General features: G+C 41.9%; 3 protein-coding genes across 7 annotated transcripts in view; 1 reads left to right on the top strand and 2 right to left on the bottom strand.

The window, feature by feature from the left end:
- The window catches only part of LOC146474683 (uncharacterized), a 74435-nt gene that overhangs the window by 2950 nt on the left and 43663 nt on the right, over positions 1-27822 (bottom strand). The window lies entirely within an intron of this gene.
- Positions 2065-27822, bottom strand: part of LOC146474682 (inactive tyrosine-protein kinase 7-like) — a 71374-nt gene continuing 45616 nt past the window's right edge. Inside the window, exons 2-9 of the mRNA XM_085116813.1 lie at positions 26462-26848; positions 19729-20013; positions 10906-11291; positions 7569-7623; positions 6680-6766; positions 5983-6165; positions 4736-5008; positions 2065-2521 (exon numbers count right to left, since the gene is read on the bottom strand). Coding sequence (XP_084972939.1) covers positions 2229-2521; positions 4736-5008; positions 5983-6165; positions 6680-6766; positions 7569-7623; positions 10906-11291; positions 19729-20013; positions 26462-26558 — 1659 coding nt within the window. The 5' untranslated portion in view covers positions 26559-26848 and the 3' untranslated portion in view covers positions 2065-2228. The remainder of the gene's footprint in view (positions 2522-4735; positions 5009-5982; positions 6166-6679; positions 6767-7568; positions 7624-10905; positions 11292-19728; positions 20014-26461; positions 26849-27822) is intronic.
- Positions 20989-24341, top strand: LOC146474685 (uncharacterized). Its single transcript, XM_085116396.1, has one exon. The coding sequence runs from the start codon at positions 21342-21344 to the stop codon at positions 24330-24332; it is 2991 nt and encodes a 996-aa protein (XP_084972522.1). The 5' UTR covers positions 20989-21341; the 3' UTR covers positions 24333-24341.

Genomic DNA, 27822 nt, shown 5'->3' with positions numbered 1-27822 from the left:
TTAAATTTCCGTTTGAAAATGGCACACTTGAGTCCACAACATGTTAGCAATATGGCCAGCACAAATTTAATCCGAGTTTAATGAATAAATCAAATGATGCTTTGACGTCACACAGGTAGGGGTGAGTGGGTCCCCTCCCTCGCGATATACGCGAGAAAAATGGATTTTCATTGGCCTGCTTTTGTTGAAGACAATCAGAACAATACATCCCTACTAGGAGAGGGGAGAGTTTAATGAAAAAGATGCTTATACTGGCATTTACGCATGATGCTGTGGCTGATTCACTTATTCAAATTGTATGCTTCGCAGATTGATGAAACTATCCTTGCTAATGGAATAGATTGAGTCACGCGAAGATCGCGTTATGTTGTTTTCCTTGTGTTACGCTACTTATGGTTGGACCGGGCATTTCGGAAATTCCATTACGATAACGTAAGCTTATCAATGACCTCTTTTCAGTCTCCCATCGTGGTTCTAAAACTGTCAAACAAAGCACGATCCCTTCGCCAGGAACTCTCCACTTTCCACCGTTTAAAATGTAGGGTGCTCCTTACAAGTTACTCTTTCGATTTACCGCTTCAAAATAGTTAAATTTCCGTTTGAAAATGGCACACTTGAGTCCACAACATGTTAGCAATATGGCCGGCACAAATTCAATCCGAGTTTAATGAATAAATCAAATAATGCTTTGACGTCACACAGGTAGGGGCGAGTGGGTCCTCTCCCTCGCGATATACGCGAGAAGAATGGATTTTGATTGGCCTGCTTTTGTTGAAGACAATCAGAACAATACATTCCTAGTAGGAGAGGGTAGAGTTTAATGAATAAATTAATGTGCAAATTTGTGACTACCATGAAAAAAGAGATACGAAGCCCGTTTTTAGACACGGTATGCCCCTCAGGGCATCCCGCGTAAAAAAAGATACCCGACCCAAACCTAGACACGGCCTGCCCTGCGCGCATCCTGTGTAAAAAAGAAATCTATCCGTTTTTAGACACGGTACCGGTATACCCCTCAGGGCATCCCGCGTAAAAAATAAGATACCAGACCCAAACTTAGACACGGCCTGCCCTGCGGGCATTCCGCGTAAAAACGGCTCAATCAAAATCCATTATCGACGCGTATATCACGAGGGAGGGAGCCCACTATACTCATCTCTACCTGTGTGACGTCAAAGCAAATCATTATTTGAAAGGTTGTTTTCATTCAATGGCGGCCACATGTATGAATTTAAGACTCTGATCTGCCGTTTTCAGAAAGAAAACGAACCTTTTTCAAGCGGTTAATTGAAATGATAACTTCTAAGTAGTACTCGACAGTTTAAACGGTGAAAATTGGGAGAGTTCACACCGAAGAAATTAAGCTTTGAAAAACAGATCAAATAATTCAACGCAAAGGAGGCCAGACCAGTTCCAGCGTAGTCATGACGTTATCGCAGAGTAATTTCCGGTATGATTCCCAGTAACACAATTATAAAATATCACGCAGTCTCTCTGAATAAAATCATTCAATTATTTCAATTGCGAAGGGAGGATAGTTGTTAAAAATCTCCGAAGCATAAAATGGGTAATAAATGGGGCTACATTAAGCATTCCGTGTAAATGCCATTAGGGGCAACTTGTTTTTTCATAGTCCTCATTTGACTTTTGTTCTTTTTCACTTTCTTAGTTATAGAGGGCACTTGTCAGTTGGGACTCCATTCTGTTTCTGCCCTTTGATACACCCTTTCCCTTCCTTCGTTTTTACCTTACACATGTGTGTCTTTTTGTTGTTAATTTTGTTACCTTTCGTGACAATTCAATAAATTGATAGTTAAATAAATAATTAGAATAAGGCACAGCACATGTAGATATATTGTTTCAACATGTTTTCACTCTTAATAGTGCTGTGGCTTGGTTGAAAATTCCTTAAAATCAATTTACTTTAAGCAAGCTTAATTTTATAGGATGTAGACGGGAACAACCTTGAAGCATGAATGAAATGATAAGTTCAGTCAACAGTGAGATCACCATCAAAAGAAAAGGGTTGACCACTTCTGTATGAAACAGAGTTCTACGGCGACAATATTATAAGCACCTCAGATTACTGTGTACAATATAATATACTGTAAGTGATGTAATCAAATCCTACTGGTACTTGCAGGTCAGACAGTAAAATCCACCAGACAGAACTTTTAGCCCTGCCTCGCAACATCAAAGCCTAAAGCATCACAAAATTTACATGTACATCAAAATTTCAACTTACTCTCAACGTCAAGGGTGAAAAAGCTACTTTTTATTGCACCATGGTTGGCTGCGATACAGTAGTAGCGGCCGCGGTCTTCCATGCGGACTTCCTTGATGTGAAGTGTCCCGTTTGGATGCTGAATGAACCTGTCTTTGTCAAACCTGTCTCCCCCTAGTACATCTTTACTCCAACTGATCTTTGGCTTGGGGTCACCTGATGCATTGCAGTGCAGCCAGATGTGGTCATCAACGAATGCTGTTGTGTCCTTTGGCCGCACGTCAAAACTGGGAGAAACTGTAAACACGCACGAACAACAACAATCAAACTGGTAAGTCCTTGTAAAGAAAATGCAGTTTTACAGCCAATCCCCAAGTACGACCTTTTAACAGCCCACATTCACCTAAACTGCTTCTAATTTGCATTTGTGCTTTTGTTTTGAAAAGGTTCAATAATTTTTTATTGACATAAATGAGGCAAAAACTTTTAATAGATACTTGTAAAGTCTCAAGACATGAAAAATAAGGATAACATCAATGTCAAGACTATGCTTGACAGAAGTGGTTTCTGTCTACTACTATAGCGCTCGTGAACAAGTAATTTGGGGGGTTTTCCATCTCTGTGAGAATCGGTGCGGTAAGCAAAGCTTCTTCAGTGCACATACATGTAGGCCTTTAAAAATAACAACAGTTCTTAAGAAGTGCATAATACATCTAAATGTCTCAATGCTCTTTACAATAAAAAGTCAGTAGATTTAAATCAAAATTAAGAGAAAAGAGAGCTTTCACAGAAAAAAAAAATTAGCTTCCAAAGCCATCAACTGAGGTAACTTGTTTTATAGCTTGTGGTGGCTCATTGCATAACTTCTGTACCACCAGAGAAAATGAAATGTCACCACAAGTTACTGTCTTGCTCTTGGGAATAACGAAGAGGTTGGAATTTCCAGAACGGAGTGTGAGGATGTAACAGCTTGAAGATGACAGAGAAGATAATGATTGACCGCTTGATGCCGAAGCAAAACCATTGAGGGACTTATAGGTAATTAAAAGTAACTTGAAAAGTATTCTTTCTCTCACAGGAAGCCGATGCAATTTCTTTAAAACAGGAGTAATGTGATCAATGATTCTTGCTGCAGTATTCTGCAATAGTTCAGAATAAAACGATTTTTCTGTAAGCTAACAAAATTAGGTCTGCTCGGATTATTAAGCTGAATTTAACATGTGAGTAGCGGGACATTCTAAGGAACAAAACCGTAACGCCAACCAAAGGAAACTGTTGGGTATACCCTTGCTGGAGCACTTTAAGCGCCAATAATTGTCAACAACTAATTTCTCGTTAATACACCACAACTTGATCAAACACGGCCACGAGAACAATACAAAGATCAAATTAACGTCTTGCTGTTCAAACAAATTCTTTCATCGAGTGCCATAAAGAATACAAGGGCAAAAATGAGATGACATTGGGGCTAATTGCAACACATCAGAATAATAATAATAATAATAATAATAATAATAATAATAATAATAATAATAACAGTACCGAATGAATATGGGCATTTATTTTTTTGCCAAACAATTTTTATTGCAACGTGTCTCACAATCTTGTTACGCTGTTAGACTACTGTTGGGAGAAATGCTGCATGAATTGTATCATTGTGTAGTGTACACGTAACATGGCGTGAAATGAATACGCCTTGCAACTTCTTTACGGCAGTCAGCAACGCACGAACTCAACTCAAGCTCTTCTCCTCACAATGTTCCAAAAACTCATTAATAATTTATAGGCCCATTGACCTTTTAAATGGTTGATAATACATCACGTGCAATGACTTTAGATCGATAAACGTCCTCCTTATTAGTATGCGGTGTTTTATCAGCTGATAAAACACTCCTCATTAGTTTGCGGTGTTTTTCTCTATGCTAATTTCCAACGTTCACAAAAGCATAATTGTTATGAACTCTATTGACACATCCTTTTCCAGGAATGTTTTTGAAGCTGTTCAAAAGCTCGCAGCACGTGTTTTATCGGGTCTAAAACCTGGTAAAACACTCTGGCTGGTTTTTTTAAACATTACTTCAAATACTGTGCATGTTAGAGCACTACAACTCAGTACGATTGGTCACCTTGCTGAACATGATTATTTTAAGGTTGGTGCCTCCTAATGCAGATATTTTTTTAACCCAGTTTATGTCTATGCAGGAAAATTAGGTCTGAGCAAGGATTTTAAAAACCAAAAGAAAAACTGGGAATAACCACAGATTTTTAGGAGATACATTGTAATTAAGCAACAAGAATTCTAAAAAGCTTTAAAATAAACAAAACCATGTATATTATATTATCTCTGCCTGGCTACCCCTAATTGTCTTTTTATATTTCAATAACACTATGATCTTTTTCTCCCACATAGCCATAAAATGTGCAAAATTATCTTTGAAAAGAGGGGACCATCCTTAGAATTGGGCTTTATTGGAAGTACACTTCTTTACAGGGTACACAGCATGAACTTACCAAAAACAGAAAGGTTAACATAGCTTGTGGCTGAGCTAAATGAATTTTCTCCAAGACACCAGTAACGACCTTGATCTTCCTTCTCGATGGTTTTAAAATGCACCACACTGTTCTCCACTTTTATTCGGTCAGTGCTACGGACTTGAACCCCACCATCCTTTTTCCATGTTACTTTGATTGGCTGGTGTCCCTCAAAGTAACATGCAATCCTTTGTGGTCTGTGCAGGTAGGCATGTACCACATATGCATGAAAATAATTACTAATACGCAATGCTGTCAAAAGGAGGATAACAAACGACATTACCAAACAACACATACACAAGCACCAAAAGATATGCCATACCCCAAGTTTAGAATTTTCGGTTTTTTTTTTTTTTGCTTATATTGGACTTCACATGTTTGTCTTAGAAAGGGTGATTCAAGAGAAATCACATTTTTCAAGGCTGTCTTTTGCAGAACTGATAAGCTGCACCCCCAATTTTGAGTGAAATTTTCCCAAATACTTTCAATTTTCAAAAAGAAGTGGCTTATCGGCCGCTTTTTACGGTGTACGTACATTTGTACATCCTGCCTTTTTAGAAGCTGTTTTCAAAACGTGACTGTCCTCAGAAAACTTTGCTCTTTTTTAGCAGTGGTGATAAAACTCACGTGGACATTATTAGAGCATTTTCGTAATGGCAGAAAAGTTGAGATTTTGTTAGTTACTTAAAAGTAAGCCCTTGTTGCTGTTTTAAATCCTGTCATAATTCCAGAATAATGAAACCACATTTAAAACAATACTTAAGGACCGTTTAAACAGTATCAACATTTTGGCCAACATTCGGTCAATTTGAAAGAAAACTGATCATGATTGGTACAAATTCATAGACAGGCTATCCTGGAACACAAGCCAGGGTGAAGACCCATCGGTACAGTTTGCCTGACTTCTTTAACTCACACGTACTACCCTTTAAAGGTAGACTGTTCACAGTCCCCTATTTTTCTGGGGGATTTTCGAGACTTGTACGCTTCGGTCGGACTCCCGCCGAATTAGTTTGCCAGTACTATAGACGCTCTCCCCATGTTACCTTCGCCGTTATAAACCAAAATGGCGGGAGTTCGATCGAAGCTAACGAGTCTCGAAAATCCCACGGAAAAATGGGGGACTCATGTGAACACTCTACTTTGAAAGCGAAGTTCTGTGCACTGTACGCTACCCACTATGAAGACTATTTCCTGACTAATGAGAGTCAAAGGTTTATTCTGACCTGCAGAGCATTTTGAGTCGTCTTCTTCGACACCCTTTGTGTTTCTCTTGATCGAAGTTTGCCTAGCACATGGTGTACAAAAAGTATCATTGAATTGTCCCCACGTGATGGTGATCCTAGCAAATCCATCGTCACACTCCAGGCATTTTCTGCCATCACATCTAACGCAGATCTTGCCACAGTCTGTTGAGAAAAACATCAATCAATTCAACTTAATGTTTGGGCAGAGATATAATTGTCTTCTAAATTAAACAATGTAGAGAAATAAGAATTACAAAAATATACCGACAATTGACAAATCAGGGACAAGCAATGAAGCTGTAGTTGAAGAAAGATCTGAAAGTTTTCCAAAAATTAAGTGGCATGGTTAAACTACATACAATTCATCGTGAAAATTTTTTTTTTAAGAAGCGTATAATTGAATCAGTTGATTTTTCTCAACTGATGGACAATATTGCAGTAAAAGCTGTTTCCTCTACAACTACTCACCAATGCCTTATTGTAGTTTTTCCTCATTTCTTTCTTTATTTAAAAAATGTATTTTTGAATTATCATTTATCATTTTTACCAACTGTATATGTTATAGGATTGTATTGTATTCTTTAAAATTGTTATGTAGTTAGGTGTCACAATTAATGTACATGCCAGTACGCTAGATGTTACGATACATTAATAAAGTTCTTACTTACTCACTTACATTTTTCGCATTGATTTTTCTCCTGATTCAGTCGAAATCCAGCGCAGTCGTCTGTACAATTAAGACAGGATTTTGCACATGCCCGCGCTAAAAGTCAAAAAGACACAAATGGGGGCCTTTCAATAGGAACAACCAGCAAGTCTCTTACCCAGACGTCCTTTGAACCGTCACGTCACGCATTCCTCTCCACGAAGGAGGGCGTGGCGTGACTAGCCAAAGAACGTCTGCGTACACTGGTCTGCGTGTACGAGTTCTAGGAGGTTTTATACATGTATACAGGTGGGGGTCAAAGGGCTGAGAAAACAGCAAGCTTTGTTTTCTAAGCGCTCCACCGCCTATACGGCCTCTGCCCGAGTAAAGTGCCCCTATTTCGAATCTTACAAATTTAAATTTTTGTGATGGGCGACTGAGGCGGTAGACTGCGAGCAGTCTTAACCTAAGTTTTGTAGCGCGCGCGATGGATCTTAGCCAGCCGCGAGACGCAACTACTCGTTCCCTTCTTTAATTTGCATAATTTTGCTGTCACTTTGCGCGCGTGATCTGAGGTGCTAGCAACCTACTGAGGCAGTTAGCACGATTTTGATGGGGGTTGCCACTTTTCGGACAATCAATCAAATTTAATCGCCTGCCATGGTACTCAATAACCTCCCACGCAGTCGTTTTTAGGGGACTCGGGGAGGAGGTAATACGAGTCCTCCTGCGAGTTCCCTAAAAACGACTGCGTGGGAGACTATGGTAGTAAGAATGATTTCATTTAGTTTTGCTGCGACTTTGATACGTTGTAAACAAGGGAAGAAGACTGCAAGCGAGTGTAAAACACATTAAACTACACTCGGGGAGATTTTATGCTTATAACTTTCATGTTACTTCGCATGCGCTGTGTAAATACCACCTGACCTCAAACGGCGTTTGCGTAAAATCAGTCGACCAACACTAATCTCTGTCTGCATCGCAATTTGATGAAAAACATGACACAATTCAACAAGGAGAAATTACGACTCATTCGATATCAATCAATCAATCAAAACTTCATTTGCTCCAAAGTCCAAAGTTGTTACAATACTATGGGGAAGGAGTTCCGGCAGTGAAAGCGACGATCCCCGCGTGGAGGGAGTTACTATTCGGAATTTTTGGTGGGGGTGGGTGGCTCTGTTCTCCAAGCCCTTACCCTATTTCACACCAAAACATATCTTCCCACACCCTTTTTTCTAAAATTCATACCCATTTTAAGACATAGTTTGTAGAATCCATATGCGTTTCTGTGAAATCATTACCTATTTTTAGACGTCGAGACGAAAATGGTCAAAATCTAAACCTATTTCAGACCAAAACGTCTAAAAGAACATACCCTTTTAATAATAATAATAATAATAATAATAATAATAATAATAATAATAATAATAATAATACCCTTATATAGCGTCTTTTCCCGGTCGTCCAAAAACGCTTCACAGAAGGGAAACTATAATTACAAATTGCCTAACTATGTCTATTAAAAATAAGATGTAATTCATAAAAAATTCCACAACAACAATGTAAATTTAATGTTCCATGTAAGCCCGCAAAGCCGTACAAACATACATAGCTGATATAGTGGAACCTCTCCGAAGACACCTCTATTCAGGGGACACTTACCCTGCCTAGTCCCGAGGGTGTTCCCCGTATAGAGAAATACTCCCTCCCTCCCTCCCTCCCTCCTCCTTCCCACACACTTTCCTTCCCTGGTAGCAAAGGTCTCTCACGGCAAGGCCACAAATACGTGGCACAATATCATTTAAACGCAAAGGCTAGCTGCACCGGCATGCAATAAAAACCGCATACAGCGAAATAACTTTTTCCTCCATGCAGGTTCAAGGATTACAGTATCGCATTTGATCACGACGAAGAGTAAAATGACCGTTAATTTTACAATCATACAAGAATTTGCCAACAAACGTGTGTATGGTTGCCAGATGGTCAATGCATGCGGATTTGCGGACCTAAAATTTTCACTGCTTCTTATTTCAGGCTTAAACCATTTTGGAAATTTTTGTAAAAGGTATAATTACGCAACCACGAATTAGATTCAAAGACCTGTTTTTCAGTGCTCGCGCGCCACCGGGTGGCTAGATTAAAATGAACGTGAACGAAACAATTGAACGTAGGCGAAACAATTTGAACGCACAATCTCAATCTGGAAAAAGAGACAGGGGCACCCATCGGAATATTACGGTAAAATATCTGTTCGGATAGAAGGTCCCCTAAAATTTTTTTTGGAAAACCTCTATCAAGTTTCCCTGGAATTTTCTGAAATGATGTACTCACGTTTTATAACTCACATAATTTTGGGATGGTGTTTTTCCTCCGTCGTAACTATTCTAAAAGCTGCTAAAATTTTCGGTGAGAAATTGAGGTATCGTCAGGAATTCACATTATTTAGGTTTGACATAGCGTATAATTTTATCCCCTAACGTTTTTGGATGAATAGGTTATACGCCTATAATATTCGGATGAGCATTTTTATTCACTAAGATTTCGTAGTCACGGGTATAGTGAAAAACGTCCCCTAAACTTTTCTAATGAAACTATGGCTACTACGTGTCCTCAAACTTTCGGATGAGACAAAAAAGCCCCCTCAAACTTTCGACACAACCAAAGTTCCCCTAAGATATCCCGACAGATAAATAATTTTAGGGCAGCTCCAAATTAACCCGGGAAATTAACCAAACAGGCTTCAAAAACATACAGAAATCCATTTTAGGCACTTCTGAAGTATTTAGGAAGATTTGGTCGTTGGGTGCCCCCGAAGAGAGGGCAACAAAATTGCGAACAGTATACAAGCGGACCACATATTAAGCGGACACCCTCTATTAAGCGGACAGCAGCACAAGTCCCATCTTTTTTCCCCACGTTTACTGTAAAAAATACCTGTGTTCAACGGACACCTCTATTAAGCGGACGCGGACACTTTAAACTTGACTTCTATGGTCTTTTCTATTATTAAAAACCTGTATTAAACGGACACTCCAAAAAGGATTCATGTTTTTGTCCACGTTTTAATAGATCGGTCATGTAACTTTGCCAACAAAAAGATCTGTCCGTCTTTGTAGACTCTTAACAAACAGAAAATGCTTTCTCTGTTGGCAAAAGTGATCAAATTTTAATACGTGACCTTACCGGGTAGGTAACTTCTACCCTGCGAGCAGTGCTTTCTCCACCGAACACTACGCTACGAAAGGGAGAGAACCCTTTCCTAATGTAGTGTCCGGTGGAGAAACCACTGCTCGCAGGGTAGGTAGCTCCAAACGATGCCCACCGATTTGGAACGCGCCCAACTACTTCTATAAGATCTGTTATTTCGTTTCGGTGTTCAGTAGGTTTTTAGTGCTTTTGAATAAACCCAATCTAGTTTTCGGTCTGTCAAACACCTTTCTGTTCACGGGATTGGTATTTGAACTGAGGAATATTAATATGACCATTTTAAGACGAATTCTAAGGGAACCTGTTTTCAGCGGACACTGGCATGGGTCCCGAGGGTGTCTGCTTAATACAGGTTTGACTGTAATTGCAATCGCGCCAGACGCGTTGACATTCGATTGAAGCAAAATAGGCAGTTTACGACGCTCGTTTTGAGGATTTAGAAGCTTGCTAAAGAATCGCACCAAAAAATATTTGGGCAAAGATGAAAGCGTCTGCATATGATAAAAGTTTACCTTTCCAAGGCTTTGAGCCTCTTCTGGACTCGACCTCGACAAATAAAACAGCAATAATCACCACGAGTTGCGGGATGAAAACAAATAAATGAAGATATTAAATAATAAAATATTTTTTACTGTGTCTTTGCCCGAACGGTACATCAGTTTTGCCCGAATAATACAATTTTTTTCCGACAGGGGGGGCTGCAGCCCCCCCCCCCCACCCCCCCAGCTTCCCCGCCCCGTACGCTGATGATCATTTTAGATCATTTTAGGTCATTTTAGATCATTTTAGGTCATTCCTTGTTTTAGTAACTACGGCCCTTATTTACACATTGTTCAGATTGCATCATATGAAGAAATGAAACCCATCACTAGAAAGATCACATAAAAATGAGTATGTTTACCAATTTAATTGGTTAAGTTTCATTGTGTAGTAACCAGGCTATGACCTATCAAAGGTCGCCTGAATTCTATACAAATGTTTCTAATTCTGAGACGGCATCCCCCAAATCCATATCATCTTTCTAGAGAGAGACTTCAATTTCTGACAAAATGTAAATGTAAACCTTTCAGTCTCCATTTGAACATTGGAATGGGCAATTTCACAAGGCACAGCAAACCGCTGTTTTCACAATCAAAACCACCAATGATAAACTCACACATAACTACAAGTTTTGCATCAGCATCCGCTGTCCAGCTTACTGGATTGCGAGCGAGGCATTTGTAGGTACCGGAGTCTGAGGGCTTAGCTTTGGCAATGAAAAACGTTCCATTTGGAAAAAGCGTGTAGCCAGTGACATCGTCTCTGACAGGATCGTTGTCTTTGGTCCAGGAGATTTTTGCTGCTGGTGTGGATACTGCCTTACAGTGCAAATAAACTGGCTCATCCTCTTTCACAGTCTGGTTATCAGGTGCTATTGTAATTGTTGGTGGAACTAAAAAGCAGTAGATCATCTTGGTGAGAGCACAGCACATTGGTTAACTAAACATTAGGAACTGAGACAAAATTAGAGGAATTTGTATGGAGTCATCAGGGCATAACAGAGCTAATATCTCACCCCCAAATTGCAATAATTAAGATGCTGATTTTAGGGAAATAGGCATTTGTCATCATGCTCTTTCCGAATATAATAACAAATCCAATAATTTCAAAATATTTGTGACATCACACTTTTATTAGAACTCTTTTGAATGGTAAACTGACAGAAGAAGATTTAGAGAAAACCACAGCTCTTGATCTCCAACTGATGCTTCATTTGGCATTTGAGTCAATGCCTTCGAACTGATAATTTACATAAGAAGAAAACTCGGATTTCAAACTGGGCAGAAGACGGAGCTCATTAGTGATAACACTGTGTCATTTAAGGGAAGGAAACGTCTTATACATATATGTATTGATGATCATCAGTTTTATTCTCCTAACCTCTATACTTGATCAGGTAATGGTACTGTAATGAGAAATTGTATGCTGGTCTGATGGGGCTTAAAGAGTCAACCCTTTAACTCCTACAGTGGCACCTCGATTTTACGATACGGATAGGGGACAGCAATATTGTATCGTTAAATTGGGATATCGTTGTAAACGAACTTCCGATTTATAAATAACTTTTGCCGGGACACAGAATGTTGATCGTTAAATCTTGTTACCGCCATAAAATCGTCAGACTTTATTTTGATTGTTTACGTCATAATGACATTTCGTGTAATTGGACATGACGTTGTTTTTTTTGTTTTTGTACCCGGATGAGAGCACATGGCATGGTTCTTGGAGAAATGTACTACGGGTTGAAAGTTTTTTACAGCTGGTGTTAAAAAAGTCATCAAAATGTTACCCGAGGTAAGAGATTTGGATTTGGGAGCCGCGGGAACATTTTTCTGGTCGTAAACGAACCGGATACGACGAGTGAATCGAAGAATTTGTTATGGAATCGACCGATCCGACCGATGGCGGTCTGCATTTGGAAGTGCGTGGAGCTATGAATACAGAAATTGTTATCCTGAGAAACAAGCGAGCGTCTGTGAAGCGACGAATTACGAATACCATAAAGAAATTGAACAGTGCTATCGAGCAATTTGGAAGAAAGGCCATTCTCCGCGGATATGTTCATATTCTGGAAAAATGTATAAACGAAGCAAGTGTTCTAAATGATCGACTGGTGGCTGTTATTCCGGAAAACGAGCACGAAAAAGCCCTCACTTGGTACGAAGTGGAGCTGGAGAGAGTTCAGGAAGTGAAATTAGAGGCTGAAGCCCATCTTGAGCAAAGAGCAGACGAAAGCGTTAGTGGATTGAGCTCGGTAAAGGCGAGTAAAATTTCGAGTAGAAGTGCTCATGAAATCCGAGCAAAGGTGGCTTCGGCGGAAATCAAAGCAAAACAACTCGCTATGGAGGAACAGCGACGAAAGCAAGAGTTTGAGCAACAATTGGAACTAAAAAGGAAACTTGAACTGGTCCAGTACGAAGCTGAGAGAGTTAGATTTGAAGCCGAAGAAAGGAGCAAAACTCAAGAAGCCGAAGACGAGGCTGCACGCCTTGCAGCCGAAGCTGAAATCCTTGAAAAGGCAGCAAACACTGTTAGGTATGATCACGAGTCTTTATCTAATCGATTGCTTGATTTTGAGGATGATTCTTTGGAAATAATTCCTCATTCTACTGCTGAACAGTGTGTGGTCTCTCAACCACCCCCTGGTCTTGTGAAACAAGCACAAACAAGTTGTGGAACTGTGTTGTCAACTAAGAAGACCGCGTGTACTGTTACATCATCCCCATCGTTTCAACAACCAAAGTTTAGTATTCCATTTTTTGGTCCTTTGAGTAAGTCAAGGCCTGTAAAGGTGCTACAGTCATGGATTGGAGATTTGCCTAATTCATGTTCTCAGCCTGACATTACACCAGTTATAGCTGACCAAAAACAAGTGATTTATGGCTATTCTACACGTGATTGTCTTCCCAAGCTACAGCTTAGCAAGTTTGATGGAGACCCCTTGCATTGGTCTGACTGGTCATCAATGTTTAAATCAATTGTTCATGATGCTAATCTCTCCCTTAATGGAAAGATGCAACATCTTCAGAACTCTGTGGTAGGTAAAGCTAAGTCTGCAATTAAAGGGTATGGTTACAGTGGAGATTCTTACTACGAGGCACTGAAGGAATTGGAAAGCAGGTTTGGAAAACCTTCTCTTGTTGTAAAAGTCACGCTGGACAGATTGAGAAAAACTGCACGACTACAGAATGACAAACCCCATGAAGTGAGGAATCTATCAGATGTGGTGTCAACCACTGTGTGGACTTTCAAGAGGTTTGGATACGAGAATGATCTAGCAGCTGAAGCTAACTTTTCTCTTGCGGTGGATAAGCTGTCCACAGAACTCAGAGTTAAATGGAAAGACTACATCAATGCTGCAAACCAGCAGCGACCGACCCTGGTTGACTTGTGCAACTGGTTGAAAGGGCAGTCAGAGATCTATGATGATTGCTATACAAGGATATCAAGCCCTAAGTACCCATTTCAGCCCTTTAAAAACAAATTTTCTGTCAGGTATTCCCAGTGGAGGAACTGAAAGGCAGAGCACTTTCTCTGGTAGTTATTCATCTCATCAGAAGCCTACAAAATTGTGCCTTTTAGGAGACGGACAGCAACATAACTTGTCTGATTGTTCCAAATTCAAAGCTATGAGTGTTGACGAACGTCTCAGTGAAGTTCAGAAACATAAGTTGTCTTTTCGTTGCCTTCAATCTGGGAATTGGCTCAACGACTGTCCTAATAGGAAGCAGTGTGGTGTCAATGGATGTACGCGACCTCACAATGCATTATTGCACTCTGTAGGGAGCGTCACCCCCTTGGGAAGCAGTGATTCCGTAGCAGCAACCTCATCCAATGAACATTCTAGCGCATCTCATAGAAACAGAGACTCAGTTTTGTTACAAGTGGTACCTGTAACACTTTATGGTCCAAAGGGATACTTCAACACATATGCAATGTTAGACACTGGAAGCACATGCAGTTTGCTGTTAGCAGATGTTGCCCATAACCATGGTTTGGATGGTCCGTTGGAAAGCGTGCTGTTAAATGGAATTCAGAAAACATCAGAACTGTTGACAAGACGTGTAAGTTTACAAGTCAGTCCATTGAACGACCTTGGTAACCGATTTGATGTCAATGGAGTCCTGGTAGCTGATCGCCTGAATGTTCCTGAAAGAAAGGTGGAACTCAAGGAGTTACAGGAGAAATGGCCACACCTGTTGGACTTAAAGTTGACTGAAGTTGCTGGAACTCAGGTCACTCTACTTCTAGGCAGTGATGTCCCAGAGCTTATTGTGCCACTGGAAACCCGAAGTGGACCGAAAGGGTCACCAGTTGGAATTCGTACTGAACTTGGGTGGGCTATTACTGGCCGCCTACCTGGTTATATTCAAGACAGTGAGTCAGTTTGTAAAGTCCATGTGGTGACTCCAGTGAAATCTTGGTGGCGGACTGAGAACTTTGGTTGCCGCTATGACTATGATACCCAACATTCAGTTGAGGATGCAAATGTCATGAAGTTTCTGAATGAGAAAACCCGAAAGGTGGATGGTCGATATGAGGTTCCGTTGATTTGGAAAGATCAGAACATCAGACTCCCCGACAACCGCATTGTGGCAGTCCATCGTCTTAATGTTCTGGAAAGGAGACTCCAACGTGATCCTGAGTTAGCAGCTGCCTATGAGAAAACCATCAGCTCGGACTTTGAGAAAGGGTACATCAAGAAGCTGACTAAGGAAGAAGCAAATGCACCTGTGAAGCAAAAATGGTACCTGCCTCATCACCCTGTTCTAAATCCCAGTAAACCTGGAAAGGTTAGACGAGTATGTGATGCTGCTAAGTTTCAAGGCTAATCACTAAACAGTCATCTTCTGAGTTGTCCAGACTTGATGAACAATCTTGTTGGAATTTTCATGCGATTTCGAGAGGATCGGGTTGCAATTTCTGGAGACATGGAAGCGATGTTTAATCCAGCGTCACATCTTTGGAGCCAAGTGTGCACCAACTTGTTCTAACTATGCGCTTCTTAGAAGTGCAGAAGAAAATAAACTGCAGTTTCCAACTGCTGCCCTTGCACTAAAGCGAAACTTCTACATGGATGACTTCTTCAAGTCCGTGGAATCGAGCAGCGAAGCTCTGGAGCTGCAACAGCAACTGGTTGCAATGCTGAAGCTTGCAGGATTTAACTTGACCAAATGGATCTCAAATGAGAAGGAAGTGATCGAGCGTATACCAGTATCAGAGAGAGCTCCCTCTGTAAAAGTGGTTGAAGAAGAAATTGTCATGCACATGGAACGTGCTCTTGGTGTCATTTGGGACACTAATTCTGACTGTTTTGTCTACAAGGTGGTTAAAAGGGACTTGGCAGACACGCGACGCAAAATTCTGAGTCTGATAGCATCATTGTTCGATCCAATTGGGTTCCTGGCTCCATTCCTGGTGCGAGCAAAAATCCTTCTTCAACAAGTGTGGCAGTTTGGTATTGGCTGGGATGATGCACCACCACCAGAATTCCTCATAGAGTGGTCCAAATGGCAGGAGGATCTGGAGCGGCTTTCAGAATTCTTTGTTCTCCGTTTTTATCGTCATGTTGTGGACAATCCATCTGTTATTGAGCTGCATGTGTTTGGAGATGCCAGTGAACTGGCATTCTGCTCAGTAGCTTACTTTAGATTCAGCTATGTCAGTGGAACTGTGAGATGTGCCTTTGTTACAGCTAAAACGCGAGTAGCACCCAAGAAGCCGTTGAGCATTCCTAAGCTTGAACTGCAGGCCGCAGTATTGAGTGCGAGGTTATCTGCTGTAGTAATCAAGGAGCATGATTACAACATTGATTCTAAATACCTTTGGACTGACAGTACCACTTTATTTCAGTGGATTCGTGGAGAGTCAAAGCGCCACCCCGCATTTATCGCTAATCGAATTGGTGAGATTCTGGACATGACGGAACCCAGTCAATGGAACCACTGTCCCGGCCCATTGAATCCTGCAGATGATGGTAGCAGGGGACTTCCGGTTTGGTCGATCGGGTCAGAGAGCAGGTGGCTAAATGGTCCTGCCTTCCTACATCTCCCTGAAGAGAAGTGGCCAAAGGGGAATTCAAAACTTGAAGCCTCCAACCAACCTATGAATGACCTGCAAACCCAAGAAATGGCAGTAAATTGGACTGGTGCAGTGCAAGATCCAAGGCGTTAATTCATTTCTTTGGATAAGTACTCATCCTTGACGCGACTCCTCAGAGTAACTGCCTTCAGTTTTCGGTTTATTTACAACTGCAGACACGCAGTGGCTGAACGTCGAATTGGTCTGTTGTCAGTTGAAGAGTTGGAGCAAGCACGGAAATTCTGGATCCGCAAGGCTCAAGCAGAGTCCTTTCCCCAAGAAGTTGCCACTCTTAAGAAAATTCTACCCATTTCAAGCAAGGGCAAATTGGTTTCTCTTTCACCCTTCTTGGATTAAGAAGGAATGGTTCGTGTTGGTGGTCGGATTGAGAGAGCCAATATACCATATTCTGGCCGCCACCCTTTGGTGTTGTCACCTGAGCATGAGCTGAGCCGTCTCATCGTCATAATCTGCCACGAGAAGCTTAAACATGAAGGCGTTGGACATGTCCGAAACGAATTAAAACAACAGTACTGGATTCTGCGCTGCCGTGCAACAGTACGAAAGATTCTATATCAGTGTTCTTATTGCAGAAGGCGAAGAGCAAAACCAGAAGCACCATTGATGGCTGGCCTTCCCTCTGATCGTCTACAAGTTGCACCGGCATTCTCGAAAGTTGGAGTAGATTTCTTTGGTCCACTAAAAGTGAAGCATCTCAGGAAGGAAGAAAAGAGATATGGTTGCCTCTTTACTTGTCTCTTGATAAGAGGTGTGCATTTAGAAGTTGCGCACTCTTTGTCTACTGACTCTTTCATCATGTGTCTTCGACGGTTTATAGCAAGACGAGGTAAACCAACTGTCATCTACTCTGACAATGGAACAAACTTCGTGGGAGCCAACCACGAGTTAAAAGAATGCCTTTGCGAGTGGAATCAAGATCGAATTGCAAATACACTAAGCCAAGAAGGAATTCAGTGGGTATTTAATCCACCCGCCGCACCCCATACGGGGGGAATATGGGAGCGTTTGGTGAGGTCTTGTAAGAAAGCCCTTGATGCTGTCCTGCGGAATCAAGTCCTCACGGATGAAGAATTAGTGACCGCCATTACTGAAGTTGAGTGGCTAGTCACCAGTCGTCCTTTGACTGTAGTGAGCTCTGATATGGGGGATCTTGAAGCGCTGACTCCGAATCATTTTATTATTGGTAGAGCATCTCCTAATCTGCCACCTGGTATTTTTGCTGACAGAGAGATATTGTCTCAGAAGCGTTGGCGTCAGGCACAAGTTATCACCACCCACGTCTGGAATCGTTGGTTGCGAGAGTATCTGCCTGGTTTAGTTGTTCGCAAGAAGTGGTTTCAACCTATGGCGAATGTTAAGATTGGTGATTTGGTAGACTATGGAACCCTGAGAGGCTCCTGGCCTCTTGGCAGAATTGTGAGAGTTTTCCCTGGCCATGACAATGTCGTGAGATCAGCTGAAGTGAAGACCAAGTTTGGTTTGATGAAGCGTCCTGTTGTGAAACTAGCCCTACTAGAAGAGTGTTAGCCCATTTAACTCAGCCGAACGCGGGGGGAGGATGTTACCGCCATAAAATCGTCAGACTTTATTTTGATTGTCTACATCATGATGACATTTCGTGTAATTGGACATGACGTTGTTTTTTTTTTTTTTTGTTTGTTTTTTTGTTTTTTGTACCCGGATGAGAGCACATGGCATGGTTTTTGGAAAAATGTATTACGGGTTGAAAGTTTTTTTACAGCTGGTGTAAAAATGCTTGTAGTCATTAAAAAAGTCATCAAAATGTTACCCGAGGTAAGAGATTTGGATTTGGGAGCCGCGGGAACAAATCTGGAATATCGTTTGATCGACTATCGTAAAATCAGGGTTCCACTGTAATATCAAAGAACAAATTCTCCTATCTTGTCACCATACGTTTCTTATAAAAGTTCTGGGAAGAAGTTAACAAAATATCAAGAAAATTCACCTTGGGTGATCATATCCTTAATTCTCATGACCTCAGGGGTTGAATAAGCATTAATATTACATCTAGTTTGTCGTGCGCCACGCTACTGTCGAAAAACGCCGTTGCTGTACGGGCTGCACTGGCTACCGGTTAGCCAACGCGTTAGTTTTAAGATTCTACTGTTTGTTTTTAAGGCCATCCATGGAATCGCGCCATAGTATTTAAGAGAACTTGTGTCGATTAAAAGACCAGGAAATTTTAATTTAAGATCCTCCTCGGATAGTTTGTTGCTTGCAACGCCAACTTATAGAAGTAGGGTTACATTAGGAGACAGATCATTCCAGGTCGCAGCTCCGGCACTTTGGAATGTATTACCGCGTGAAATTCGTTCTCTTACAGATCTACGGACTTTTAAGTGCCATCTGAAAAACGCACCTCTTTAAAGAAGCTTTTGTTGATTGAACTTTTAATTTTTATTAAAAATTGTATTATTATCTTGACGTGCATTGTATATTTCGAATTTTACATGGTATATTTTTAATAATAAGTATGCTCTGTACAATTAATTATTATATGTAATGCGCGCTTGATCATTTTATACAAAGCGCGCAATATAAAATTTATAATTATTATTACTATAAGGAGAAATTTGATGCTGATCACTGTTAGGGCTTAAAGGGTTAAGCCACAATAGTATGGATGTCATTTAGTTTTGAGCCACACGTTACATGGAGCTTCACACAAGTAACAATGTTGCTGGCTTTTGCGTAAAATGAACCTACAGCTATCAAGAATTAATACCCTTAACACGCATGAAGGTTCTATCAAGGGTATTCGGCTGTAACAGATGTTATGGGTTGCAGCCCTTAACGACAGCTGTGCATGTGGCTACACGAGGCCCCAAAAGAAAACTAGTTTGAAGAAGACATGACTGTAAAATTTTCACTACTTTTGGTGTTGAGATGTTTGCATGTTTGGCCTGTCAGCATTTAAAGGCTCAAGGCGCATGGTTGACTCCCCCCCCCCCCCCCCCCCCCTCCAAAAAAATTTATGATAATAATAATAATAATGGTAGAAACAAGGTCAGAATCATTCACTAGTAAATTCAAGGCTGATTAACATGTTATGGTTAATTATTTGTCAGTTCATACATGTAGGTTCAATCTGATGTATACCAGAAAATCTGTGGATCCTGATTTCCTGAGGTTGAATTACTCCAACATACACAGACGAGGTACTGATATTGTGAACGAAAGAAATACAAAATTTGAAGATAACATACCAACAACAGTGATGGACAAATCATTAGTTGGGCTTTTAGTATTGCCATCCCTTGTTGTTGCAGAACACGAGTAAGTCCCACTGTCCCCTCCTTTCGCGTTGTTTATAAAGAGTTTATTACGATTTAAAGTGACGCGACTATCTGTCGTCACTGGGACACCATCCTTAGTGAATGCGTACGTTCCAGAAGGGTTCATGTAGCATTTGCATCGCAACTTCAGATCAGTGCCTGTGAAGAATGTATTACCAGAAGGCTTGATGGACAATTGTACAGCTGAGCATATACCTAGGAATGAAACCAAAACACACTCAGTTAAATTGTTCATCAGGCTTCAGTTACAGCTAATTAGGGAAATGGTCAAAACTACTATACTCGAACAGGACCCACCAAATCCCAAAATAGATGGTGGCCTCTACCTGCACCCCCCTTCCTCAACCTCAAAAGATGGTGTCTTTATTGCATAGTCACTCCTCCATCCAGCAGCAAAAAATGACAGTGAGATTCAAACCTCACTTTCCTTGTTTATCTAGCAATGCCAACTCTTACCAACTGAATATTTCTGTGTCAACTCAAATTTTAAAGCCAATAAAATTCTGTCAGTAATGTTCACAAGATAGGTGGTGTCTTCGATAACCCCCTTCCCCAGACAAGGTGTCATGGGTCCTCTTTCAAACATACTGGTTATGTCCAGTTCCCTTAGGGCCCAGTACTCCTCCTTACCAGCTTTTTCAGGGTCTGTGTTCATAAAAGGGGCACAAATATTTGAATAAAAAAGTTATTTAAAGTCGCTAGTGGTTTTGGTTTTACAGATTCAGTGGATGTTGGTTAACAAGCATGCTGAAGCAAGCTTCTACTTTCTAATAGTGACAAAAAATAATTCGCTCTAATTACCATTATTTTTGTCAGCAAAGTTCTACATTAAATTTTTATTAACTAAGCTGTCCATTGGTATATTGTTTGGCAAAGTTTTCTCAAAACTCAGGCGAGTGTACGAATTTTTTCCAGAATTTTTTGCCTTCTATGCTCGATTCATTTCACTTACTCAATCCAAGGCGAAAAATCAAGGCTGCTTTTTTGCATGTTCGCGACATCGACAAAGCAGTGATATACACTGAAAAATATTTTCAAGGTACGATTCTAACTTCAGTTTCGAGAAATATAGCGCCTTTTCTCCGAGTTCCGTGACATGTGCGTGTCGGAATTTTATCTAAAAGGTCTCTTGAGACATCTGCGGGTTTAGTCTTATTTAACAGATTTAACCCTCCTAGAGAGTGCAACCTTGCCGTGGTTAGGGGGCTTGCGTGTCTCAGCGACCCTTAGAGCTATGCTGTCCGGAGATCTGTCTCCTGGTAGGGCCACCCAAGGCAGACAGGTCGAGGGGTAGAGACCAGACTAAGAGCACTCACACCGGGTAGATCGAGCTCGTCAGTCGTGGTGAAGACAATCCATCTAGGAGTAGGTTCCTCCGAATTTAATGTTCCTCTGGTCCTCCAGGTTGGGGGTTTGAATAGGGCTAACAACCCAATTCTAGAAAACAAAAGCCTGTTACAGACACCGCAACGACAACTACTGAAGACTTCTTGATTGAGGAAGAGTCCTCTCCTGTAGAGCGCATGACGCGAGCTGGTGAAAGCCTTCGGGAAGCCAGTGCGCCGACAACTCTTCTGACGACCAAGGCCAAGACCAGGATAGGGACCTGGAACATCCGAACCCTATACGAGACAGGCAAGAGTGCACAAGTGTGTAGAGAGATGCACCGCTACAACCTGAAAATCCTAGGCCTGTGTGAGACACGGTGGAATGGAAGTGGAAGAACACGACTTACGAGTGGAGACACCATCATCTACTCGGGGCAAGAAGAAGGACAACCACACATGTACGGAATAGCGCTGCTGATGACACCTGAGGCAACGCAAGCACTTCTGTCCTGGGAACCTGTGTCACCAAGGATCCTCACAGCAAGATTCAACTCAAAAGGCAGAAAAGTCACCATCTTCCAGTGTTATGCCCCCACCAACACGGCAGACATGGAGGAGAAAGAAGAGTTTTACGACCAGATCCAAGCAGTCATAGACAGAGCACCAAAAAGAGACATGAAGATCCTGATGGGAGACCTGAACTCCAAAGTAGGCACGGACAACACAGACAGAGAGCTGACTATGGGAAGACACGGCACAGGAGAGCAAAACGAGAACGGAGAGATATTCACCGAGTTCTGCACCTTCAACGACCTGGTCATTGGAGGAACTCTATTTCCACACAAGACCATCCACAAGACCACGTGGATTTCCCCAGATGGCAGAACAGAGAACCAGATTGACCACATCACCATCGGGCGAAAGTGGAGACGGAGTCTACACGACGTGAGAGTGAAGCGCGGCGCAGATGCAGCATCAGACCATCACCTGGTTGTAGCAGTTGTGAGAGTAAAGCTGAAAGCCTACAGAGATCAGGCAGGAAGACCGGCCTTCAAGTTCAACGTCCGCACTCTGAAGGAAAAGGCAAAGACAGAGGAGTTCAAGATAGAACTGAGAAACAAGTTCAGTGTACTTACAAACCTACAAGAAGAGACAATAGAAGAGCAATGGAGCAGCCTCCGAGAGACCTGGAAGGCAACATGCACGACAGTCCTGGGGAAGAAAACAAGGCAACACAAGGAGTGGCTGACAACAGACACCTGGGCCATCATCACAGAGAGGAAGAAACTGAAAGACCTGATCAACCAGACGCAGGACCAAGCAGAGAAACAAGAACTGCAGAGGCGATACTGGGAGACAAACAAGGAGGTGAAGCGCAGCGCAAGGAGCGACAAGAGAAAGTTCATAGAGGAGCTCACTGAAGAGGCAGAGACTGCAGCATATCAGCGCAACATGAAGCGACTGTACGAGATCACCAGGACACTCTCTGGAAAGAACAGCAACCCAAGTCGTCCTGTGAAAGACAAGAACGGGAATGCCATCGCGACAGAGGAAGAGCAGAGAGCAAGGTGGGCCGAGCATTTCAAGGAGACACTCAACAGACCAGCACCACCCACCCCACCAGACATCCCACCAGCAACTGAGCTCCTAGACATCAACACCAACCCTCCCAGCAAGACAGAGATCACCAAGGCCATCAAGTCCCTCAAGTCAGGCAAGGCAGCAGGACCGGACGGAATACCACCTGAAGCCCTCAAGGCTGACGTCCAGACCTCAACCGACATGCTGCACCCCCTACTCACCAAGATCTGGGAAGAGGAACAAGTTCCAGAGGACTGGAAACGAGGACACCTAGTGAAGCTACCAAAGAAAGGGGACCTCTCACAATGCAACAACTGGAGGGGAATTATGCTGCTTTCTATACCGGGCAAAGTACTGAGCAGAATCATCCTAGAGAGACTGAAAACCGCCTTAGACAAGAAACTCCGGGACGAACAGGCAGGATTTCGACAAAACCGCTCATGCACGGACCACATCGCAACCTTACGGATCATCATCGAACAGTCCCTGGAGTGGCAGACCCCCCTGTACACAGTTTTCGTGGACTTCCAGAAGGCGTTTGACAGTGTTAATCGAGACGTCATCTGGAAACTGATGTACCATTACGGATTTCCACCAAAGTTTGTCACCATCATACAGCAGATGTACGAAGACGCCACCTGTCAAGTGATCCACGACGGGAAACTGACGGAACCATTCACCGTGCATACCGGCGTACGTCAGGGTTGTCTACTCTCACCGACGATTTTCCTGATGGTGGTTGACTGGGTTATGCGACAGTCTACAGCAGGCCGGAGGACAGGTATCCAGTGGACTTTTACTAGACAGCTGGAGGACTTGGACTTCGCAGACGACATCAGCCTTCTCTCCCATAGGCATCAAGACGCACAAGAGAAGCTCTGTCGTGTGGCAGAAGAAGCAGTAAAGACTGGACTCCAAATCAACATTGGAAAGACTGAGGCCATGAGAGTGAACAACAAGCAGCAAGATCCACTACAGCTAAACCAAGAGAACATCAAAGAAGTTGACAAGTTTGTTTACCTGGGCAGCGTCGTGAGTAAAGACGGGGGGACAGACGAAGACATCAAGTGCCGAATCAACAAAGCCAGACACGCCTTCAACACCTTGAGACCAATCTGGAGATCAACAGCCCTCTCACTCCGCAACAAGATCCGCATTTTCAACACCAACGTGAAGTCAGTCCTGCTTTATGGCTCAGAAACGTGGAGAGTGACCAAGACCAGCACCCACAAACTTCAGACTTTTACCAACAGATGCCTCAGAAACATCCTCAACATCAGATGGCCAGAGACTATCTCCAACGAACAGCTGTGGGCAACAACAAATCAGACCCCAATGGAGACTGAAATCAAGAAGAGAAAATGGAGCTGGATTGGCCATACTTTGCGGAAGCCTGAAACCAACATCACCAGACAGGCTTTAGACTGGAATCCACAGGGGAAGCGCAAAGTTGGTCGCCCGAAGCAGACCTGGCGGAGAAGCATTGAAGCCGAGACGAAGTCTACCGGAATGTCGTGGGCCGAACTGAAGAGGACGAGCCAAAACCGAGTGCGTTGGAGGAGTGTCGTTGCGGCCCTATGTTCCTCGAGGAATCCAGAGGCATAAGCAACAGATTTAACACGGAGCGATCCTGTAAGACCAGGCTGAACAGTTCAGACTGTCAATCAAAAATCCCAAACACGCGTATCGGATTGTTGATTACCAAAGGTCTTATTTTAGCCCGTTCAAGTTCCCGCAACTTCGATTCGAAAGGACGTGACGAGTCGGAGGAAAAGCTGTTTTAGTTCGAATTATTTTGTTCAAAATCGATCCAACGAATATGGCTACAGGAGAAGAATTTAGAAAGTTAAGTTATCCGTCTATTTTGAGATCGGAAATTCATTAATCGCCTGGTATTTAAAAAATCTTATCCTTTCGAGATATTTTTGAAATGATTAGGATAAAGTTCGTAAATAAACTCTGTCTCGAAATAGGTTGTTCTTCTGAAACCGGCTTCCGAGATGGAATCGCTTCTATCCTTTGTGTTGTTTAGTGGGGGAGAGCTAAGTAAAGACACAAAGTCGCGGAAGCGAAGCCTAGAAGAAACAACGGAGCGGGCAACGGAGGAGAAAAGGAAAAACTTCCGCACAGCCCCATACATGCTGAATGCGCAATGCCAAATGCGCAATGTTTAATTTTTGGGGCTCACGGATTTAACGTTAAATCCGTGAGCCCCAAAATTAAACATTGCACATTTTCCGCGTCACGCAGGATTCCCGTCATATCCTGCCCGTAATACTTTTTGGGTGTTTTTTCGCTGTTCACACCCTTGTTGGAACGTGATTTGTACTACAATGATTAGGTATAAAATAAGTTCCCTCACTCTCTTGTTCTAACTCCCTGACGAAGTCTGTGTTATCAGGCGAAACCGGTAGGAGATAATAAAGACGTTGACAAGATCTGTTGCTGTTTGCTGCTCACTAGAGTTTAATTAAAAAAGAAAAAAAAAAAAAAACGGAAAATTTTCAGGCTTCAATGGGATTTTAACCATGCATGCATGTGCTTGTCTTTTTTTTTTTTTCTTAATAAATAGTCTTTCCTTTTTTTTGTAATTGTAACATGTAGGTTATTTCCTCCTATAGCTCTTGCTTGTCAAATCCATTTTAGGCACTTCTGACGTATTTAGGAAGATTTGGTCGTTGGATGCCCCTGAACAGAGGGCAACAAAATTGCGAACAGTATACAGTCAAACGTGTATTAAGCGGACCCCATATCAAGCGGACAGCAGCACAAATCCCACCTTTATTTTCCCACATTTTGTAAAAAGTACCCGTGTTCAACGGACACCTCTATTAAGCGGAGGCGGACACTTCAAAGTTGACTTTTATGGTCATTTCTATTGTTAAAAACCTGTATTAAAAGGACTCTGCAAAAAGGATGCATGTTTTTGTCCACGTTTTAATAGATCGGTCATGTAACTTTGCCAACAAAAAGATCTGTCCGTCTTTGTTGACTCTTAACAAACAGGAAATGCTTTCTCTGTTGCCAAAAGTGATCAAATTTTAATACGTGGCCTTACCGTGAAAACGTTTGCGTGGCAAAATAGGAAATTTGTGTACCCAGAGACATGTCTGTAAAACTAATTACATAATACAAATCCTTCATCAATTTCTGTCTCAACCAGTTACATGAAAATGTGTCCCCTTTTAAAATGTACTCGCAGGGTAACTTCTACCTTGCGAGCAGTGGTTTCGCCACCGGACACTACGTTACGAAAGGGAGAGAACCCTTTCCTAGTGTAGCGTCCGGTGGAGAAACCACTTCTTGCAGGGTATTATGAGATCTGTTATTTCGCTTCGGTGTTCAGTAGGTTTTCAGTGCTTGTGAATAAACCCAATCTGGTTTTCGGTCTGTCAACCACCTTTCTGTTCACGGAAATGGCATTTGAACTTTTCAAGGCCTTATAATACTGAGGAATATTAATATGACCATTTTGAGACGAATTCTAAGGGAACCTGTTTTCATCAGCTGACACCCTCCATTAAGCGGACACTAGCAAGAGTCCCGAGGGTGTCCGCTTACTACAGGTTTGACTGTAATTGCAATCGCGCCAGACGCGTTAACATTCGATTGAAGCAAAATAGGCAGTTTACGACGCTCGTTTTGAGGATTTAGAAGCTTGCGACAAAACTGACAAAATCGCACCAAAAAATATTTGGGCACAGAAAAAGCGTCTGCATATGATAAAAGTTTACCTTTCCGAGGCTTTGAGCCTCTTCTGGACTCGACCGCGACAAATAAAACAGCAACAATCACCGACAAAGCCAAAAAAATGCCTTTCATGCCCTTCATGATTTGTTTTTGTTTGCTTCCTCGCTTGTGCAACTGTAAGACTGACAAACTGTTTAGAGTGTTCTCTTTTTATTAACTAGTCAATCCGGTTTTCAGCATATTCAAATCATTGTTCTAAGTGTCTATTACCTGTCAAACCGTGGTTTGTGCTCTCCATTTCCAGTTACTCTGAACGTGCAAAACCGGTGTAACCAGAAATGCCAAAAAAAAAAATCAATAGACCCATTCATCGTCTTCAGTGAACATGGTAAACATAATACTCATAGTGTAAAATTGATTTGCAAATTAACCTTGTGAATCTAGACAAATGGTTCACTCGTGATGCAAAGGGCCCTCGAAAACAAAAGAAAATTCCCGCACAATTGACCCCTGGAGATTATCTGTTTCCTATGTACAGATTAGTTCACGAAGGGACGCCTTAAAAAAAATGAGAGGGAAAGCCCTTTTGTTACGAATTTTCAATGTTTTTCGCACACTTATTCAAACGTCAGACTTTCACGTACTATGACAGAAAATGTCTCTCCACTTTGGAGAATTCGTACAACTTTTCTTCCTTACAAATAATCACATATTGTTCAAGAATTTCCTGCAATATATCTTTTAGGAAACTTCAAACATCCTTGGGAGACATTAACAAAGCACGTACAAATCGTTTTTGCTCAATACGATATCTTTTTGACGAGGATGGGTTTAAAAGAAAATCAATAGACCCAAGTTAGAAAAATCCGAATTGCATTTTTTGATTCAGAGTAAGACTTTGGAGGGACAGGGCTAACTCTTGTAAGACTAAACATCTACACTGACAGGGCGTTTTCCATTTGAAAGAACTTGGATAAAAGGAATGGGGTATGTTAAGTTTCTACATCTGACATTAACAAAGTTGTAAACGCAAGCTTCAATTCTGTCGCAAACTCACTGTTTGGCGAACAACACTGATATTTTGGGCGCGTTTGGCTGATCGATATCTAGTCAAATCCTCCCAGTTATCACAGTTCAAGAAAGTGAACTTGCTACACTTTGTATTTGAGTTTCCCACCATGTGACACTTGCCCTGATTACCCATGATCCCCGAATAAGCGCGAAGTGGTTTATTATTATCACTGAGTCAGTTTCTAGTTTTTGAGCCATTATATTAGGAAAGGAAAGTAATAAATGAATCGTAAAACTACCCATTTTGTTTATACATATTTCTTTCTTCAAATCTAGACCTTTAACAGTGTTTTCGGCGCGCGTGCTCTGGAAAAGTGGCATCTAATACGCTCTC

Source organism: Pavona decussata, unplaced genomic scaffold, assembly GCF_977016875.1.
Source record: "Pavona decussata unplaced genomic scaffold, jaPavDecu1.1 SCAFFOLD_87, whole genome shotgun sequence".
Classification (NCBI taxonomy): domain Eukaryota; kingdom Metazoa; phylum Cnidaria; class Anthozoa; order Scleractinia; family Agariciidae; genus Pavona; species Pavona decussata.
This window is presented reverse-complemented; position numbering and strand designations above follow the sequence as displayed.

What these genes read in the sequence shown, in the direction of transcription:
- LOC146474685 (XM_085116396.1), top strand. Translation starts at nt 21,342, where the DNA reads ATGACGCGAGCTGGTGAAAGCCTTCGGGAAGCCAGTGCGCCGACAACT.